This window comes from Ciconia boyciana, chromosome 1 (genome assembly GCF_034638445.1).
Source record: "Ciconia boyciana chromosome 1, ASM3463844v1, whole genome shotgun sequence".
NCBI classification, from domain to species: Eukaryota; Metazoa; Chordata; class Aves; order Ciconiiformes; family Ciconiidae; genus Ciconia; species Ciconia boyciana.
Window position 1 is genome coordinate 40,455,119 of NC_132934.1, and position 21,471 is coordinate 40,476,589.

Here is a 21,471-nt window from a genome sequence, read left to right on the forward strand (position 1 = left end):
AAGCTTGGTGAAAGCTGTGTGTTCTTCCCCACCCCTTCCCCAAATTAATTTGGTTCATTGTTTTATCAAGATAAAAATGCTAAGCTTATACCAATTGATACAAAAAAGCTTATCAGGCATGTACAGAAATGGATCAGTTTCTGTGAAGCGTGAGGCTCTCTGTGAGTGAACAGTTTGTAATGAACAGTTTATCCGAGGAGTTTCACCCTTGTCTGTTAGTGGAAAATCTGAGAGTTGCTTGTTATTTCTTCGGAGTAAGTCATTTTTAAGCATTAAATCAATCTTTTAGAACACTTTTAATGAGTAGCAGCTGGATTTAGCGGGTTACTTATCCTTTGGTATCTTTTATTTGATCAGTGTTGCTTGATTGTGACTAGTCCTCTAAGTCTACCACTGCTGGAAAGAGAAGATGAGCAGACGCTTCTGTATCTAAAATTGCTATTGCTGTTTTTAATACTTAAAGACAGAGCTTTGAAATACGCTTTCCTTGGGAGTCACTGTTAATAAAATCTCACTGACACACGTGCTATTGGAAAAAGAACACAGCATTTGGTAAAAATGGCATGGGGATCATTTAGAAATGAGGTGTGAATTTCTTTACTGTGGGTTTTTTTTATATTTTCACTCTGCAGTGTGTCAGAAGTGGGGAACTGCAAATGAAGCTTGGGCCTGAAATGATTCTGTAGACTGTCTTACTGTGCTGCCACTGGTTGTGGACGGATCTTAGCTTATATGCTCGATGACATATTTTCTCCTGTCCTTACTGCATTCCATTTATCTGTCTCTCTTATCACATTCTCCTCTGTCTTCATAAAATGTAGGATATCTCAGAGACTTATGGTTGACCCTGTCTATCCAGCATGCTATAATGTATAGTCAGAAAGCATTAACCAGTCAACCAGATGTACTGGTGAATGTGCTTGCTATTGGAAAACTGTGCCTCCTGCTCTGGAACAAAGTACCTGTTGCAGTGAGTTGGAGTATATTCAGTTTAAACCTGTAGTAGAGAGAATGGGAAATGTATGTAATTATTTTGCTTAATTGCTTCTTGCAGTGTTGCAGATTTACAATAAAATGCTTAGCTTTCCGTCCCCCTTCCCCAAGGAAACTATCCATCCTTTTGGAGAGAATAAAAATAGGGAGTGCTACTTGTGTAACACTTTGCAAATCAGGAAAGCTGAAAAATGTATTTTCTAGGGCAAGGGAATATAACACAATCTTTTGGAATAACTGCAAAGGACAATCAGATTTAAATATATATGCAATATATTTGTGCTTTATATGTATGTATATGTATGTAAATATATTTATAAAAATGTTTATGCACGATTTGTGGCTGGTCACAAAAGTAATAACTGAATTGTCACTATCTCTACAGCAACTGTTAAGGACTGTGCTGCTGAAGTGCAAGAATATGACAGTGATGGACAGAATGCAGCTTTGGAAAAATGCTGTCAAGCTCTAACATGGCAACCATATCAAACTTCTCAGTGGAACAGCTTATTTAACTCTAATTATGAAAAACTGTAAGCACTGATGTTTGCACTTGAAAAAAGTGGTTTCTTGGGGCTTTTTTTGCTGGTATTGTAGTTTTGTAGGAATAAATGATACATTTGGCATCCCTTGTTCTTACTGAAAATGAGACTGGGGAAGGAGGTATAGCAGGCATGATGGAATATGAATCTGCAGATGTATCAGATAAGCAGAACTTTAAACACTGGTTGAAATTCATGCTAGGTTTTCTGATTTCCCTTCAGGGATTTAGGGGCAAAAGAAAAATGAGTTTAACTTAAAATATCAGTTAATTTTTGTTTCTTTTGTCAAGCACATTGAGCATATGGCACTTTTCCCTCTAATGGCCTAAAACATTAAAGAAAATGAAATAGAAGATGCCTGTATTACTGCTGGGCTCATATAACCTAAGTCTTAATAACTATAGACATATATATATGACGTGCAACTGTTTAGTCAAAGATTTAGAGTTTTCCTGTATAAATCAGAACTGTAAATAATTTTTTTGCCACATGATTTGGCAAAGGTCATTCCAAGTTCACTTACATCCCTGCTTTTCTCCATTCTAGTATTTAGTGAATGATCCCTTTTAACAAAAGCCCTTCTACAGTGTCTGGTCAATTCCCCAGGATTGGTGCAAACAATTTGTCACTGTCTCCACAGGACTTAAATAGCATAGTAAATTTTAATTTTCCTCTAGCCCAACCTGCTAAAAGCACTCATGGGAGTTTGGAGTATATCAGTGTCATTGCTGGACACTGATGTTCCCTGTTTGTGCACAGTGTGATAGGGGCAGTACACATCTTACTGTGTCCCACACAACCCTTCTCCTAAGGTATTGACATGACAAGAGAGCAGACAGGTCAGTGTCTGCACCTTTCTACTCCTTGGGACCTGGATGGGCCAAGAAACCTGCAGTTGTGTTTGTGATGTGAGTTGTCACTCTAAATGAAAATGGCTTCCAACTCCTGTTATGCTTTCAGTCAACAACTACATTAGACCTGTGAGCTGATGGTGGGAGATTGCTCTCCTGCTGCTATCCAATTACTTGTTGGTTCCCATATACTTAAAATTGAAGTTCCAGACTTAATTTCTTGGTGGCTTGTGTCAACAAAGACAATGTGACGCTGAGCATTAAAGCATCCAAATACATGTACTGTTACCATTACTGTGGAAAGAGATTGATATTATTTGCAGAGGAAGTCAGTGTTACTTTTAAGTGAGGTCAGTGGCAGTGCCTTTGTTCCAAGGTGCACTGTAATTACAGCACAGTGCACAGATTTTCTGACTAGTGATCCTGTATTCTGTTAGCTTCAAGACAGTCATGTGCTTATCACTGCTCAGTGTAGATGGATTGGTCCTGTACCTTGAAATTGCTGTGCCCACTTTAAGGGCATTTCTAAGGTTAATTATTATTTTCCATTTTATTCATCCAGTATTTTAACCTTTTGATTATTTCATTTTCACAACAAAATGCTGTTAGCTGAGGTAGATTCATTAGAAAACGCTACTCTACCATTAATTGTGCCCGGCATTGTATCTGCTGGGAACATTTTTAGCCCCTTACCCCATTACTAGTGTGATTGGTGGGACTCGTTTCCAAAGATGTTGTCTGAAGGGTCAAATTCTGAATAGAAAGAGGAATTCGAAGTGTATTTCTAGTAGGGGCGCTTGTGTGACAGGGATATCCCCTGCTACCTAAAAGTTCTTCCAAGTTTTACTGTACTGCTTGCTAAGACTGACCATTCTTTGTGTGATCAGCTCAAAATATGTATTTGCTCTTAATTACTGTAAATGGCATACTCAGAAAATGATAAACATGAAATTCCTCTTTGGGAGTCATTGTTCCAAACAATTCAACTTGGAGAAATGGAAATTTGTACTTTTGCTTCTCAATCTGCTTGCCTGTGTGTAAGCAAATACTCTCAAATTGCTTTAAGAATGTCAGCTAATGAACTTGCTTCATACGTAAATCTGAAAAACTACTCCTTTCCCCACTATGAAGTACACACGTTTCCTCCATAAATAAAAAGAATTACCAGTTGTAGGAAGAAACTGAAGAAGTTTTGCTTCTTTAATAATGATGGTTTGAGGAGATGGTAGACACTTCATTATAATTTAAAATATGAATTAACATATGACTTAGCAGCTTTGAAGTAGTTACAAAGTAGTTTTCTCTTTATTCCCTGTCCCAGATAATTGGTGATTGTTTGATAAGGGGCCTTTCGTTCATAACTTAGAAAAAGATAATAAACTCTGTACTTTCCTTGTAAAGTCTGTACGTTTCTTGTAAAGTCTGTACATTTTGATTTTTCCAACTAATAATGTGCAAATGAACGGATGAATTCTGAAAAGTCATCTTCAGTAATTGTGTTAATGAGAGGTTCTCAGTAGCATCAGATGAGATCATCATTATCAAACTTTCATTAGCAAGAAAACCCAATGCCCATATAAGAGAACCTTGCCATGTAGTCCTGTTATTTCAGAATTATCCATCACTTAAATCAGAGGACTGGAAAGATGGTTGGGATGGTGACTTTACTGGCTCTTTTAGAAAGATCTTTTGATACCTTTCCTTGTTTGCTGTGAATCATAAGGACAGGATACTCTTTCTCTTTGGGTGAAAAATTAGCCCTTTGAATAAATAGAATAAGGTTTCCTTAGTTGGGGTAGGATAGACAACATTATAAAGGAGAGTTTTATAGTCATCTGGCCAGAGAATCAGTATTGATAGCTTTTCTTTTAGCCTGAGTAAAGCCTTATTTGAATCCCAGCAGCTTCTGCAGAAGTGCTTGGTATGGGAATTCAGGGACAAAATAGGGAGTCTTGCTGGCTCATTAGCACGTTGTTGTCTGCAGCACTAGTTCAGCTCTGTTGTTTATAGCAATATTATAATGAATGCTTGAATACACTAAAAGTTTGGTTGTGCTTTTAGGTGAACAGGGTTCCTTTATACCAGATTTGTAAGTGAGGATTATATAAGCTTCTCCACCTCTGGTTTCCAAACATGTCGTGTCAGACTAGAATTAGAGTATACTTTATACGCATTTTCATTTTTATACCTCTAAGAAGAAAATACTGGTAGAACTGGTGATTGTAAAGATGTATTTTGGCTCCCATTTTGTCAGTAAAAATCAGATGGATTTTCAGACCACATAAAAAAATAGGAACTCAAGATGTCACTCAAATATGCCTGTACTTAAAGTTGCTATTCTTTCTTCTTGTTTTTGTAGACCTGCTGTAGGATATCACATTGTCACAGATAAAGGATTTAATTTTTCAACAACAGATGATGCCTTTGTGTGCCAGAAGAAGAATCATTTCCAAATCACAGTCCATATTGGAATCACTGGACATCCAAAATATGTCAAAACTCAGCTGGGGGGGAAACCAATAGAAAAATTTTACTTGAAAGCTTTTGGAATAAAGGCAAGTATTTCTTCTCTTTGTGATTATTACTTTTAATAAGTTAGTATGTGATTATCCATAGAATAAGGTAAGTAATGGAAATGAACTCTTTTTCTTAGTAATTTTTTTACTAAGAACTGACAAAAGTGAACTCTCTTACGTTACTAGTGACTTCTGTGTGGAACTCTTTTGCAAAAAAGTGATGTTTTATGGATGCTTGTGCTGATATATGCTGAAAGATGTCATGTTTGCCTGTTTGCCATGGTTTCACTGACTTCCCTCTCTTTGGCTGAAATTTCGTTCCCTCTGTGGGCAGTGCAGGGGCGTCATCTGGTGTGTAGGTGGCCGGTCTACCCATTGGTCAAAAAGATGTGTTGAAAAAAACAATTCACAAAGCAAAAAAAAAGAATCAAATCTGTTTTTCCTGAACAGTTCACATGTAGAAAACCAACAGAATTTCCCTATTTCTTCTTGCCAGGCTTTCCATTTTCATTTAAGAACCAAATTCTTCCCAGCCAATATGGGTCCACAAGCTTGCATATACAGAAGTAGTAAGAAATTTTAATCTTTCTAAAAGATTTTACCAGGTTTTTTACTTACTACTAAAATTCAGTGATTTAAAAAATCCATGTAGCTGTTTTACAAGGCAGTTACTACCAGTTTTGTTTAATGCATTCTAATGCAGAAGAAATTAGTGAATATTACTGTCATCTGTTCCCATCTGAAGCAAAGTGCTGCTTGGTACCATTCCAGAAAGGTACAGAAATTTACATTAAAATAACTTATGGAACTACCTTGCATAGGTTCAGTTTTCATGTTAAATATCTACATTTATGCTTTGGGATAGAATGAGCCAATAGCAGTCTAGATTCAGAAAGCAATTTTTCTTTTGCAAATTAATGCATGACTTTTCCCTTTTTTTCCCTTTCAAATTATGTCCACGGAATGATTTGGGGCTTCAGACTAGCTGGAACACAGCACTGTCAGGTGTCAGTTGATCAGGAGTCAATTCCCATGTTACCTTCTATACAGTTCCATGAGAAATGAGAGAGATTTCACTGTTTCAGACAGAATTTGCTTATTAATTTCTATTGTAAATTTCATGTGTTTGAAAATTTAATATTCTTGTTATTTTTGAAAATTCTTTTTCTTTATAGGTGGAAGCTCCAAATCAAACAATTGCTATTGAACAGTCTCAGTCAGATCGAAGCAAAAAAACTTTCCATCCTGTTAAGTAAGAATTCTGAGAAATTTATTCCATTTTCTTTCAATACTTGATTGGTCAGAAATGTGAAGTAGCTGTTTCTTGGAAACTTATAGTAGCTCTAAGCCAGTCTTCTGATCTTTATCCAAATTCCATTCTGTGTGTGCACGTAGAATCACAGTGGTAATATGTACCTGGACTCCCTTCATTAAGGCAAATTTTCAGCAGCTTTACAAATGTGTTAAGTATGCCTATCCAAAATATTTGTATTCAGCTAGCAACACTGTTATATGGTGTTTAGAGCTGTATGGCAGATGCATTTCCCATCTTAAGGAATGTCAGTAATGTTCCTGTTCTACATAGGCATGAGATGTATTTGCAGTGCTTTTAAGGGGGAGTGCCTCTGCTAGAAACATACGTGCAGCTTCTCCTTGGAACTCTCTGCCATTCTTCTGCATCTTAACTCACTGGCAGAATCAATGTTTGTTCTTCTGGCATAAGTGTCTTCTATTGGAGCTGTTCTGTTCTCTATAAATAATTAAATAAACCTTAAAACAGAAAAAGATAAGACAGTGTCAAGTTTCACAGGACATTGCTGGGATAAAGGCTGCAATATATAATCTGCAAAAATGAACTTCGAGCCTGGGAGAAGGGCTCGATTTTCACTTAATTACCTCTATCATGGCATTTTTCTTCCTTTTGCATACTGAAGAATAGATTCTGGGTGTACATTTTTTCATGGGTGATGACGGTGTAGTTTTCATTTATACCACATGAGAATGCAGTTGGTGGACTGTTGTTTTCTCCATGCAAATTCTTTATTCATATTATTTACCACTTACAGGAGCAGTGCCACTATGTATTTGAGACATAGGTCTATATTTTATATTTCCAGACATAAAAATTAGTGCAGGTGAAAAAAGGGACAAGCAGTAAAATTTATTTATTTTAATGTGGAAGTTCAGATCCAATAATAAGCAAAGTTACCCTTGGCAAACAACAAATACCCATTATATGGAACACATACAGTTTTATTGTGTTCAAGGCTGTATACAAACAGACCAAGAAACACAAGGCTCCTATTACTTAGAGCAGTTTCCCACTGCTGGTGCTTTATCCTGTTTGTTTATATCCTTGACATAGTCACTGTGTTTTTAGTGTATTTTTATAGACCAGGGTTACTGCATTTTTACTGGGGTTCCTCTGTTTTTTCATTTGTCAGTTTTTCTTGAAACGGTTTTAATGAGTTTGAGGAAATCTGGCTTGAGCCAGGTAGCTCTCCAAATGCTTATTTCCCTGATCTTGTTTGCTTTTCTATTTTAGAGTTGATCTGCCAGGGGACCAGATAACTAAAGTAACACTGGGAAGGTTGCATTTCAGTGAAACAACAGCAAATAATATGAGAAAAAAGGGAAAACCTAATCCTGACCAGAGGTATTGCTGTAGCTAGTTGGCCTGTGCGCGTGAACTGGAAAAGAGAAGTTCTGCTTTAGAATGGAGCTGATGTTTGTGAAAAATCTCAACATTGCCAAATCCTGTGATTTTCTTAATTTCAAATTCTGTGATACTTGGTATCTGCTTAAAGGCCTCTCTTCTAGAGACACAGAATGATGTGAGAATAGAAGAAAATACCTCGTCCTCATGGTTAGAGATTGTTTGAGGAAATCGCAGCCAGAATGTTGGCTGACGAAACCAGGCAGCCAAAAAACCGAATAATGATCATTTTCTTCTGGGGAAGGAAGGGTCTTCATGTATGAGTCCTCATTACTTACATTTGTCAAAATTACTGTAATCTTTGTTCATTTTCATTGATCGTGGGGTTGAAAGAGCATATTACTTGACAGTGAAGGAAATATTTTTTCTTTTATATCGTAACAAACATATTTAAAAAAATGTTCTGGCTATCTTTTTATGTATCAGTAATAGCAGTTGCATTTAAAACGTTTTTTTTTTTCTGTGAAAAGACATTACTTCAATTATTATCTTGATTAAATCAATTTCAAATTAGATACTTCATGCTGGTAGTTGGACTGTATGCTGTCTCTCAGGACCAATTCTACCTACTGTCTGCAAATGTCTCTGAAAAGATCATTGTGAGGGTAGGTAGAAATTTATATTGCTTTCATGTGAAAAGTATTTACAAAACTGTTTTGATACTCACAGGAGACTATGGGGGGATGATTCTTGGGCATAAAAATTACCATTGAATCAAAAAGATTGAGGAAAAAAAATAGTTTCATATTGTATATGTTGTTATCTTTTAATTATCAGGATTTTAAAACCTTACAAGAGATCTATAGAAGAATTTAAAAAGAAAGCTTGTTGTGAATTCCAACACAAAATAGGTTGATTTTTCCAGATTGTTTCACCTCAAAGAAAAAACAATTTCCTGCACTTGCCAGGAATTTGGTAAATGCTTTCATTAGCTAGATGCTTCATTTTCAAAGGAGGATAAGAATGAAAGAATGAAAAAAAGAGTGAAAGAATGAAAAAAAATGCAAGGAAGGAAGGTCAAGCAGCTCTAGGAAGATTAAGACCCATAGCTGCCCCTTTCCAGTGTGTTTCCGGAGTGTCCCAGCTCTTAATTTGGTGGTTGTAATATAGGTTTCAAAATGGAAAAAGGAAGAATTGGTCTCTATTCCTCATGACCATTACTTTTCAGTCCTCCAATCCACATAAAATTTTCCTTTTAGTACTCAGCTTTAGCCTACAGTTAGAGTTAAACTTGGAAGAGAGAAAAACCCCAGAGCTCTCTTGTAACAGGAGCTATGGAAGGTTAGGGTTAGGAGAGAGAGAAAGCGCAGAGCCCCAGCATGAGTGGGGTTGCGAGGGGGCTGCCAAGGGAAGGTGCGGGCTGCCAAAAGCTTTCAGTCCTGGTCCCTTTTTCATGTGACCAATAGCTGGTGGTAAATGTTTGAACTGGGCATAGTCTAGGGTTATGGTTATTTCTAGGACAAAGATTATGTTTAGGTCTTAGAAAGACAGGAAATGCATAGGTGCTGTGTGGTGGGACTGCAAAGGATGGTGAAGGCCTCTGGAAGATTGCAGTCCAGCAAACTTTTTCATGTGGGCCAATCAAGTAGCTTCTTGTTTGCGTGGAATTTTTCTAGTCCTTGGCTTATGGTAAGGAATAGGCTTAGCATTTTGTTTTAGAGTTGAGTAAGACCAAGAGCTCTAGTGTAATAAGTGGGGCTTGGAAGGGGCTTCTAAAGAAAGGTGAGGGCTGTCAAAAGGTTTTAGTCCTGGCATCATTTTTTGTAGGCCATTGCTTGGGTCCTTTTTGGTGGCGTATCATCTGCCTAGGCTTGTGATTACAGCCTTGGTTTAGCATTAGGGTTTGAAGAGAGCAAAAGTGCAAATCCCCAGTATGTGTGGTGTTGCACAGGGGCTGCCAAAGGAAGATGGGGGCTTTCAGATGGTTTCAGTCCTGGCTCCTTTTTCGTCTGGGCCATAAACTTTGTGTCCTCTTGTGCCGTAAACCTTCTTCCTGCAGTTATGGTTAGGTTTTTGGAGGGCAGTATGGCTGAGAGCTCCATTCTGGGTGGGGCTGCGAAAGGGCTTTGAAAGCAGTGTTTGGAGTTCAGTAGTTTTCTGCCCTGTTTTATCATCCTGTTTTATCATCCTGGCCAAGTTTTATCACCCTGGCTGTTGCTGTGGGTTCTTTTATTTCAGGATACTGAAGCATTGTGTTAGTATCATTCCTGCATATTTAGTTCTTGCCCTTTTTTGTCCATTAATTTCTGCAATACTGCGTTTGTCTGAATTTCTTTCTGCATCTAGTGGTGTTACAAATATCATCTCTTTACTAATTTGAGAAAGCTGTTGAATTTTCACTTTTGACTCATCCTTAGGATTATCATTACCTTATAAGATATATATTTTTACGTAAGATTTAGAAATTTACATTTTTCTACCATTTTCAATGTTAGATACTTTTGAAATTTCAATGAAGAGAGCTCCTTTGATGTGTGTGAGACAGTATTTTAACAGGAATTCAGGGAATGAGATTTTGCAAACCCAGCCACTATTCCAGACAAAGAAAAAAGAAGGCAGAAAAGCAGAAGGATCAAGAGGCTGTGATTTGAAGTGGTGAAAACATCAACAGGAAAGCCGGAAAGAAAAAAAAAAAGTCATTTTCCAGATGTCTGACAGGGCTTCAGTGGCAGGGTACTGTGAGGCAGCCACTGGCTACCTTTAAGTGGCAAAGCTGTGCAAATGCACTGCAAGAGAAAGCAACTCATGTTCTGGCCCTTTATAGACTCAAACATAACATAACAAAACTACCAGCTGAGTAGTGGTTATCAGGCATATCAGATCATGCTCTAATTGTGGCAAACAGTGATAAGTGCACAGCACCATGCCTTGTAGATGGCAAAGCCTTGTGAAAGCCTGGCTTCTTTAAATGAGTGCGAACTTCCTATAGTGATCATGCTTTTGTTCGGACTCAAATTTTAAAGCCTGAATTCAAAGTTAAAAAAAAAAAATTAACAAAATGAATTACTGAAATCAAATGCCTTTTCTAATTATAAAAACTCCGTTGTTTTTTTGGTGTTCTTTGAAAGATCCTGTTTCCTTGACATGAAATTTCTAATATGAGTTAATTTTAAATATTACAGAGGATTTTATGAGCCACATGTGTTTAATCTCTGCCTTGCTTGCTCTTTTCTGATTTCCAGCCTCAGGTAAAATTTGCTGGTAAATAAATGGTTATGCGGCATAATGTCAAAGTTAAAATTTGGAAAGCTTTGAACGTTGATAATTTAGCTTAAGGTGGTAATAAAGTAGAATTCAAGGGAAAAAGCAATGAGGCCAATGCTGTATGAGTAGAAACACTTACTTAGAAGTGACTCCACTCTGTTTTTTTCTGTTGGTGTGTTAGGAAAGCTCTTGAATACAATGTAAATATTAAATATTTGGCATTTCATTTTCCCTGAATTCTGATGGAATAAGCAATAGTACATCTCTGCTATACTGTATCTTTAAACATAATTTTTTTCTTCCAGGCATCTAACCCAGGGCAATTTGAGAATGACAGTGATGTACTGTGGCAGCGAGGACATGTTCCAGAGACGATAGTCTATCATGGTCGAGTAGGAATTAACACAGATGCACCAGACGAAGCACTGGTCGTCTGTGGAAATGCAAAAGTTATGGGCAGAGTCATGCACCCATCTGACAGCCGAGCAAAACAGAATATCCGGGAGGTGAGGGCTGGGGAGTATTTAGGGCATTTATGTTTGCACGACAGCACATGTGTGGATCATTGTTCTGACATGTGGAGCAGCTTCTTTATCCTGGGTGTGCTGAAATGCTGGCCTAAGGAAATCGGGTATACCGCTGTGCTCTGTAGACCCATCGCCTATGGACTTTGGAAGAGACTGACCACAGAAGCTGGGTATATCTGTGTAAATGGGAGTTGTCAGACTGAAGGATAACTGGCAGTACAAATACAAATAGAACTCTGCTAATGGGGAATGAGAAGATTGTCCATATTTTTCAATGCAAAGATTGGCCAAGTGGCCATGTCAGGCTTGTTGCTATCTCACTGAAGTCCTAGATGCCACAACCATTCTTAATGTTTCAACATATGAATCTTGGTATTTGTCCAACTAGGTCGATACGAATGAGCAGTTGAGAAGAATAACACAAATGAGGCTGGTGGAGTATGACTACAAGCCTGAATTTGCATCTGTTATGGGAATAAAAAATACCCATGAAACAGGTATTCAGTCAGCTCTGTTCCCAGTTCATTAACTTCCACTGTTGTTCATTGTGCTGTAGTGCCTTTTAACACCCTGCTATTTCATTCTCATTTCTTAGGATACTACAATTCCACACTTTTCTGTGTTTCTCTGCTGATATAAAAATGCCAAAAATTAAGTATTTCTGGTAATTTTACAATGTCTGTTTCAATTTTTAAAGATAGGTTATTTTTCCAGAGTTTTAATGAAAATGAAGTATGTGATCACAAACAATTTTGTTCTTATTGCAGAGAAATGGGAATTCTGAAAGTTTCTGTTTGTTTTCTGTGGAATGGAAAAAAAGAAGTGAAATCCTGGATTTTCCTACCACAGAAAAATTCTAGATCATGTTTGGCCCTACCTGTAGCTTTTAGGATGGTCAACTCAAAGCACACAACCATGGTCAACGGTATGCCACTGTGTTTCCTGACTTTAGTTTATGTTATCTTGTGAACAGGAATAATAGCCCAGGAAATGAAGGAGCTTTTACCTCAAGCTGTTAGAGAAGTTGGAGATGTTTCTTGTAATGATGGAGAAAAAATAGAAAACTTCCTCATGGTTGACAAGGTATGGTCTTGAGAGAGAAAGTGGAGGTGTGTGTTTAGACTGTTCCTTTCATGTACGGAGCTATAAACACACACTATGCTTTATACAAAGCTGTAGGCCTCCACATGTATTTACAAAAATAGTGTTTGGCAAATCATTGAGAAAAACTGAACCACCGGGTGTTAGTAAGTGGCTGAAGCTTTTAATGACAAAAAGTATTTACATTAAAGTCTCACTATAATAATAATAAAACATACAATAAAAGAGAAAAGGAAAAAACCTAACTTTGCTGAATAAAGGTGGATAGTGATTTCATAGCGTTGGTCCAACAAGTGGGACTCCAAAACATTCTTTTGTGTTTAAGTGTTCCAGAAGTGAGTTAAGCAATGATGGCATTCTGTTTCTTAAACAAAAACTTCCTTACTCTAATCCTGGTGTAATCACTTTGTACCAAATACAAATGCTAACTCTGTGTCCTGTGGGAAGGTATTTTTGGCCATCTGAAATCCTTATTATAGCTTCAAAATCATATACTATAAAATGTTTATGGCACACAAAGTAATTACCATGCTCATAGGTTGGAAACAATGCCTTAGTCTGTTGTCCTGTGCTCTCTTCCCCTACTTTTCCTGTAGAAATTGGACTGCAAGGGACTGTCAGTCACAGAGTCCAGTCACACGTGACTGCAGACAGCACTTGTCCACATTGCTCAGAGTGGCCCCTCTGTTGTGCGCTGGTTAACTGCAGATCAAGGACCACTTCCCAGCTTTTTCCTGCTTACAGCTGATAATGGGAAGAGGGAGGTTTTACAGATTTGTTACCTTATCTTGTCTGGATGATGTAATGAACATGATCCTGTATTCATTATAATCATGCATTCTTTCATTATTCTATAGAAAACACAAGTTTACACCACCAAATTTGGAGAAAATATCTATTAAAAATACTGCATTTCATTTGTCTTCTTTTGTTAGGCTACAAATAAGTTAAATTCATAGGTTAAATCTGCTAGGCTGTGTTCCATATAAAGGAAGCATGAATTAGACACTTTGAATAAAGCTGTGGAAAGAGCCCTTTCTAGAGATACTGTTGAAAAGGAGACTTTTAGAAAATTTGCTGTATTTGGTCAGGATTCCAGCCTGTAGCTGATTTCTAGATGCTCGCAGAAGAACAGTGGTGTTAGATTGTGACACTAGGTTCATTTTGCCCTTTAGCCCTTCCTGTTACATTGTGTGACAGCTGCAGCATCATTTGCATTTTTGAGCCTCCACAAAACTGCTTTGGGGTAGTCCGTTCTTTTCTGACAAAACTTTTAGGTTGGACAATTGGGCTTTTGATTTATATCTGTCTTTGCTGAAATATCACATGAAATACTATCTGTAACAGTGCCTCACAGCACTGCTGTTTGGGCCCATCATGTTCCCTTTCTCCTCTGTAGCTTGAGTCTCTGGACAGCGCTTGCCAGGATGTCTTCCAGGGATGTGACCTAGCAAATGGAGCCTGCTGCACCCTGCAGGGTGTGATTCTGCTGTGGATGTGGCCCAAGCAAGAATGAGTTGTTACAGCAATGGCTTATTTCATGCTTAGCATTTTCTTGACTACTTGGCTAGGTCTGGGATCACTTCACAAACTCTTTGACATTGTTTTAATACAGTTAGGTAAATCTGTGCTTTCTCCTCTTTCTCCTAACACCTGTGGCAGAGCATGTGAATGTCAGTTCTGTGCCCTTTGAGGTGACAGGGAGCAGGAGAGATCTGTGTCTAACTGTTTAAGATGTATATTGAATTCAGAGATTTGGAACATCTGATGTCCAGGTGGAACATCTGCTTTAAATGTCTGGAGCTCCCAACTCCAGAACAGCTCAGCACCTTGAGTGGTAAATGGACATTGCTTCATATTTTTCCTTTCAGTTAGGCAGGTGATGAGGCCTTGAACTTTGTTATCTCACATTCCAAGTTTAGTTCCAGATAAGTAGGATATTGGCTGGTTTGGTTGTGTCTCTGTCAGTTACCTGTTTGGAGCTGTCAAACTCTATAATTGATTGCATTACACATTTGAACCAGGCTCTGCTACTTTCTAGAGAAATGTCTCAACCATGTGGGAATTTGCTATTTTGGGACAAGAATCTTTCTTCTCAATTGCACTGTGCTCAGTACTTAGTCATCAGTGAGGCAGTAAAACTCTAATCAGTCCTTTTTTCCCAAAAGAAAGTGTTCCTTCATTTTGCCAGATGAGCCATTTTCTCAGCCAGTTGAAGTCACCTAGAAGAGGTTCATGCATGATTTGAAGAGAATGGAAAGGACAGCTGCTACCTATCATTGATACGAGGACAAGTGACCATATAAATGATGTCACAGTTCTAGGCACAGAAGGTTATTTTGAAGTCACTTTTCAGTTACACAGGCTGTTGGTCTGGCAGTAGAGAAGTTTGCAATTTACCACTGATACTTGTGTTCTGGTTCTGTTTATACAAAATACTGTCTAGTTTTGTGGAATGCAGTCACCTTTAAAAGAAAGGTGTGCGTGGCATTTACAACGTGAAAGGCAAAACTCTACTTTTGCCTTACTTCTGCATGACTTGACTAGACTGGAACACTTAGCAACATTAACTGCAGTAATAGCTTTATCAAAGGTTTAATGGTATCAGTCTGGTTGTACATTAGTATGAGAAAGCTGTTCTTTCAAACACAGCAAAGAAAGTATGCTCTTACCATGCTCCTGCAGTGGATCAGTAACCATTTTTGGCTCAGAAATGGATAAAATACTTATTACCTGGATGGTTGTACTGAGGGCTTCTCCAGCAGCAGATTGATACCTAGATGATAAGAAGGGGGTAGAAGAATAGAAGGGTTTTCCTGGGTAAAATATTCAGAAGGAGTACATGGAGGGTGTCTGAACTTTGTTACTTGCAGAGCTGATCACAGTCTTAGAACTTGCAGGACTCCTCTAAGAGGCTGGAGAGGTTGAAGGGGAGAACAAAATATTATGCCATCACAGCTTGACCTCTGGTTTGGATCTTTCCCTGTCTCACTGATTACTGTGTGATTCACATTATGTGTACAACATGGATAGAAACTCTGACTTCTCTGAGCCAGGTTAGTCAATCCTGTAGACAGATGGTTGGATGTACATTTTGCTAAGGGATTCTGAAATCTATGTTCAGCTGCAGCCCTACAAATCAAATAGTAGATGCCTGTTGTGATAGTGTTAAGGTTTAAAGTTCAATGCAGTATGAAGGTAAAATATAGTTTAAGAAGCCCTACAGAAGCCCTTTAGCTTCTTCAAATTTTTCTGCAAGTCCTCATTTTTCATTTACTGCAAATTGAACATAAGCAATTTTTATAATCTAGCAAAAGGGTTTTATAGTCATAAATGCATCCAGTTTACAGTGAGATAACTTGTGTTTGCATTTTAAATATTCAATGTAACCTTATATAGGTGAATTCTGTACTCATTACTGCTTGTTACATCTGATTGATGAATATACTGTATCTACTTTTGTTATTGTTTTGCTTCTCAGGATCAGATCTTTATGGAGAATGTTGGTGCTGTAAAGCAGCTTTGTAAACTAACCAACAATCTTGAAGTCAGAATAGAAGAATTGGAGCAGTGGAATAGGAAACTGGCCAGGCTGAAACGGATGAGCAGTTTAAAGTCAACAGTCAGTGAAGAGAGCAAAGTCAGGTACCTCTGTCTGGAATGTTCTCTGATAGTTGTCGCAGAAATTAGTAAAGTGGTCTCTGTGGTAGAAGTGAAACCCGATTTTGCTTGACAGTGGAGTTCAGCTCATTTCCAGCATTTAAGTTGTGCAAAAAATGCAAATTTCTCATATTTTTTAACTCACTGACAAAATTAATATTTGAAATGGCTGTTAAATTGCAATCATTTTTGTAATTGCTTCAGTTGCATAAAGCAAGGGTAGATTATGTCCAGTTACAGCCCTGGATCTTGGAAATTGCTGCTAAGAGAAATCTGCAGAGCTACTTCTGCAAGAAAGAATCTTCATTAGTGCTTCAGTGGAAGTGATGAGCATTTCTATTTCTAAACCATTTCCCCAAGTTTTCTTTGAAATCAAATCTAGCATTTAATGGCATTCACCTGAATGAGTTAACTGGAGGCCTTTGTTCTTGAAAATGAATCTGATGACACTTCTGCCTTTCTCTTTTCAAATGTTAAAATTGCAAAAGCAAGTGACATTAATACCCTATTGAAAACATCTCTTTTTCATTTATTAGTTGCTGAAGTGTTTGAATGTTAAAGAGATTTTGTCTCTTACAGCAGGTATAGTCGAGCTACGAGTCTTTTGCCATCAAAAAAATCAGTCCCGCTAAAATCCAGCAAGGTGAGTGAAATTGATATGAAAGGTGATATGAAATATGTCTATGAGGGAGTTTTTGTAAGTGCTGAAATACTGGTGAAAGCTTTCATGTTTCTAAATATAGAATCCAATTCCTTAGCCAGAATTATTTAGTGTCGTGCTAGAATCTTAAAAAGTAACTGTACTGAGATAGAAAATACATATGAGACACTTCCACTTCTTGCCTATACATTGTGTGTGTGAGAGTAGATCCATGCTGTGTGATGGCGTGAAGGAGGAGACTTCAACAGGAGAGAATTGTTGAGCCTATAGGTGTGCTCACATGGTGCAGCACAGCCTTACACAGAAATGCTTGTTTTGGTGTGGAAGTCTGCACAGTGATAGTTCTTCTTCAGCTTTCTTCCTTGGATGAGTCTTTCACTATGGTTTGCAGTTAGCATCTCCTGTTTTGTACTGAATAATGCTGTCTTTCAGGTGGTTAAGACCTGCATAGGATGTTGTTGCTATTGCTGAATGATTTCCTCTTGCCCATATCCTGGTATAGAAAGAGGAGACCCCTTTTCACAGGGATTGAATGAGTCAGGGAATGTATGTTGATCTTTTTAAGACAGTCTTCCTAGGCTGCTGAGTCCTGTTCTTTAAGATGAACCAACGCTCATTTGCCTACTTAGCTTTTGACAGTGCCAAAGAGCAAGAGAAAATAATAGGTCAAATGTTCTTTATTGTATAATGACAATCAAATGCTCTGTCATCTAAGATCATCCTACTTGTTTGGAAAGTGCCTTTCTTCTGTATTTAGACCAGCCCTGGTTTAACATGGTCTGAGCACATACTGAAAGCTGCTCATCTTTTAGTTCTGGCCACTGCTTACCGAGTTCTTAATTTGACTTTGATATAATTCAAGAGCATGAAAAAGGGCAGGAAGAAAAGAGAAGGAGCTGTTATTTTTACCCACCCTTTCTTCCTGTGTAATGTTTGTGTCCCCAGGCTGTCAACAGTGTGCAGTGCACTCACAGTTTTAGGGAGCCTTTCATTACTTAAGTTTTTCTCTTTAGACATTGACCCCTATATAAGGATGACTTGTATGGTTCCTCTGAAAGAAACAAGGTTAACTTAAAGTCAGACTAGTGTAGCATTTCTTAATCTACAAGTAGTAGCTTAGTTATGTGCCACTTAAATTAACCAAACATTATTTTTTTCTAGATTTGTTTGTCAAAGAGGAAAGAGTTTTGCTCCATGAAGATTTTCCGGGTGACTATAATAGCTTTGATTGCTATTATGGCACTATGGTAACAATTAATTATCAACAAATTGACTTGTTTCTCCCTTCCCCTTTCTACTTATCTCATCAGAAAGAAGGTCACAATTCTTTTCTTCTTCTCACCCTTCCTACTCAAAGAACACAATGTATTAAAATTAACAGTGAATATGCCTGGTAATATTGTAAAGTGAAATCATTTTAGAAAAGTGAGATACTCATGTGGTGCACACACACCTAATCTCTGTCCATGTCACAATGTATGGTGCACCTTGAATGTATCTCGGTGGCTCGTGCTACAGGCCCAAAGCTGGACTCGTGAGACTCTGCACATTTTATGCAGTCATTCTGTGCCGAAGTACAATTTCTGAGGTACAGAGTGATTCTGTTGTGTGAAATGAAGCTGGACTTGTTCCCAATGTGGTGGGCAGTCCTGTGACTCTGAAAGTTTAACTTGTGACATTGGACTTGTGGAAAGGAAGGTATGCTCTGGACTTTTGAGTTTGTCATTTTCTGTTTCCAGTCCAAAAACCTATGGCTGACAATCTCTCTGTGAACTGAGTACTTTGAACTGGTGTTGTGATTTTATTTACAATGGAAAACTGACCACATTTTGTGTTGAATTTAGCTGTATACAAGTATCTGACCTAAGACCCATTAAATTCAGTCGAAATTTTTCCCACTAAAGGGAGAGTGATCAGATAATTAACTCTTACATAACTACATTTGGACAAGGGGCTGTCAAGGTATTATTCATATTATGTTGCATAAAAGATGGATGTAAATCTACAGAATAATTCTCTTTCTACAGTGCTGTGACAATATCGACCCTATATTTACTTAGCGTTCATGACAGACGTTTTGAAAAACATCCGATTTATGGGCAAGTAGTTGAATTAGTGTTAGTGAATTAGATTTCGTAATAGATTGTGGACCAGTCTGTTTTGGTCCACAACTCTGATGTCCATTTCTTAATAAGTTGTTTTTCTTTTTCTTCATCAGCAGTACCTCAAGTTCTGTTGTACTCTCTCCCTCTACCACTACAGCAGGTACTGTATCTCTGCTGGTCTGCATACACGTAACTGGCTTTCCATTTCTGTGCTATTATAAAATGCCAAGAGACACACAGCATTAGTGAGAACTATGTCTTTTTTCTTTTCCTTTAGCATTGCAGGGGGAAAGCACAATTTCTCAGAGCACGCAACCCATCAGCAGGATCCTTGAAGTGAATTTCTGTGACATTTTGCCTTGTGACAAGGTCTATTGTTGTCCAATTCATCAACAAAAAGGCACATATCTAAGTTATGAGAAAACCAATGCAAAGAAGAAGCGTAAGTTGAAACATTAATTTCTATTATTTACCATTTGCATAAACAGTATATGAAGAGTGTGGGGGAAGGGGCAAGAATCTTTAAAGGTAGTTAGCTTCCAACAAAAGTGCCTAGACCAGAGGATTTTAAAAATCCTGATATAACTAATCATCACTGCAGTCAATATGTTTTTGAAAAATCTGGCCTGGTTACCTTTAAGAGTTCTGGGTCCTAAGATGTTTTGGCAGGTGTCACTGTTCTTCCTCGCCAGTCATGGTAAATGATTTCATGTGAACCAGAAAGTCACTAATCCCTTTAATTAACCTTTGGCTACAGTTGGCCAGGAGTTGATTGGGGGTAGTGGAGGGTGAATTAACAGATGTAAAAAAACCCAAAACACTTAATGGTGTCACAGTGTGGTGATACTACATCTTTTCTGTGGACAGAGACAGAAATTTAATTGCCAGAAAACTTAAAACTTAGAATTAAAACTGCTCATTCAGGCAGGGTTTTTGAGTAGAGAAATGTTATTTGAAGGCAGAGCTCTATGAAACAAATTACTTTTACTGGAATGAGTTCTCTTTCAGATATTGTCTGCCAGATGTTAGGTGTGTAATATATGAGTAGATGTATTGTTTACAACTTTTATAATATTTTTAAGAAAGATTTTATACATAAAGGTATATGCAGTTGTTGGAATCTGTATTTTTCTTTCCCAGACCTTAGCATTGTCAGTGTCTAGAAGCAAGTGTTAGTATTACTAAACCCAGCATTCGTACTCTTCCTTTCTTGGCTTTGGGAACAATTCTTGCACCAACCACAGTTGACAAGTTGAGGTGAACCTGGGGACGAATGCAGTTCAGCCTCTGAAGTACAAATGTCTACCAGGGCAGGCATTGCCAATTGTTGTGACACTCTTACCACACGAACTGTTTCAGTGGGATTCACCCACTGGCCATTCTTTATACTGCAAAGTGCTGTTGTCTCCAGACAAGCTGCATGTAAGTGGTCCTTGTGATTCTTGTGGTTAGTGCTGCAGTAAGCCCTGTGGCAGGTATAGCTCAAGAGAGTGCTTTCAGGACGTCATACCTAAGTGATTTGTATTGCTCTGAAGCCTGAAAGAGTGTTGATTAATTAAAAAGATTAATCTCATTCACAAATGAGGGAACTGTAGACGGATGAAAATGAAATATGAAAACCTTCTATCCCCAGCTGGCTGCTTTTGATGTTAGGTGGAAAGAGAAGATAAGAATAAACACAAAGCATTACCTTCTCAAGGTCTTATGCTCCAAATAGCATTAAGTGTGGATCCAAGAGTGAAAAATTAGCACAGTACACAAGCTACTGAAAGATTTCAGATCTGTGCAAGTTTAATGAAGCTGAATGTATCCCCAGACGGAAGGTAACAATGTCAATATGAAATCCAAACAGAAGGAAAACCAACAAGCTGCTTAATGTAGCTGTAGCCAAGATAAATGAAAAGGAAAATGTTTTCAGAACAAAAAACTAAGAGTTAAATATGGGGAATAATCAAGATAAACAGTGGATATTTTAGAATCAGCTGATTAGTCTGATTCATGGAAAGATAAAACTGTTTGACATTACAGTTGAATTAAATGCTAATTTAGGAGTTCATATTTAACAGACCTTTTACTGTTCCACCACACGATACCTGAATTCTGTGGGTGCAGGCTACTACTGAGTGTGTCCAGTGTAGATCCTAATCCCTTGCATCTCAGATTTGTTGAGGAGAAGGCTGTTAGGAGCGTTGAAGTAGGAACAAAAGCATTCATAAGCAAGAGAAAATTTATTAAACAAAAATTCAGCACATCTTTATGTAGTCTAGGTTAATGTGGCCTTTTTCCTCATACTTCAAGAACTGGTTTCTCTGAAGGATTTAGACTTTCGAACTCCTATTGATTTCAGTGGAAAGGAGGAGCCTGAATACCCTTCAGCATCTGGGCCTCTTCTGCTCTCTGCTTCCATGCCATTAGTTCTCATTGCTCGCCCCTTCGTGTTCAAGTGTCACTGATAACCAGGGCCTGTCTGTACTTTCTCTTAGAGTGTTGTTTCTCCCTGGTGTCTCTCCCCTCACAATAAAAGCTTGGTGAGGGCTCCTACTGGTTTTTGGTCAACTTCATGCATTTTCATTTATTGTCTTCAGATGGTAGTTA

The 21,471-nt window shown here is 37.9% G+C and overlaps 1 protein-coding gene across 1 annotated transcript in view; it reads left to right on the top strand.

Annotated features, from left to right (window-relative positions):
* The window catches only part of MYRFL (myelin regulatory factor like), a 41,680-nt gene that overhangs the window by 9,271 nt on the left and 10,938 nt on the right, over positions 1–21,471 (top strand). Inside the window, exons 6-19 of the mRNA XM_072851110.1 lie at positions 1,379–1,526; positions 4,746–4,941; positions 6,078–6,154; positions 7,448–7,558; positions 8,133–8,223; positions 11,128–11,328; positions 11,738–11,846; positions 12,323–12,432; positions 15,932–16,095; positions 16,690–16,753; positions 17,933–18,018; positions 18,799–18,870; positions 18,990–19,036; positions 19,154–19,318. Coding sequence (XP_072707211.1) covers positions 1,379–1,526; positions 4,746–4,941; positions 6,078–6,154; positions 7,448–7,558; positions 8,133–8,223; positions 11,128–11,328; positions 11,738–11,846; positions 12,323–12,432; positions 15,932–16,095; positions 16,690–16,753; positions 17,933–18,018; positions 18,799–18,870; positions 18,990–19,036; positions 19,154–19,318 — 1,641 coding nt within the window. The remainder of the gene's footprint in view (positions 1–1,378; positions 1,527–4,745; positions 4,942–6,077; positions 6,155–7,447; positions 7,559–8,132; positions 8,224–11,127; positions 11,329–11,737; positions 11,847–12,322; positions 12,433–15,931; positions 16,096–16,689; positions 16,754–17,932; positions 18,019–18,798; positions 18,871–18,989; positions 19,037–19,153; positions 19,319–21,471) is intronic.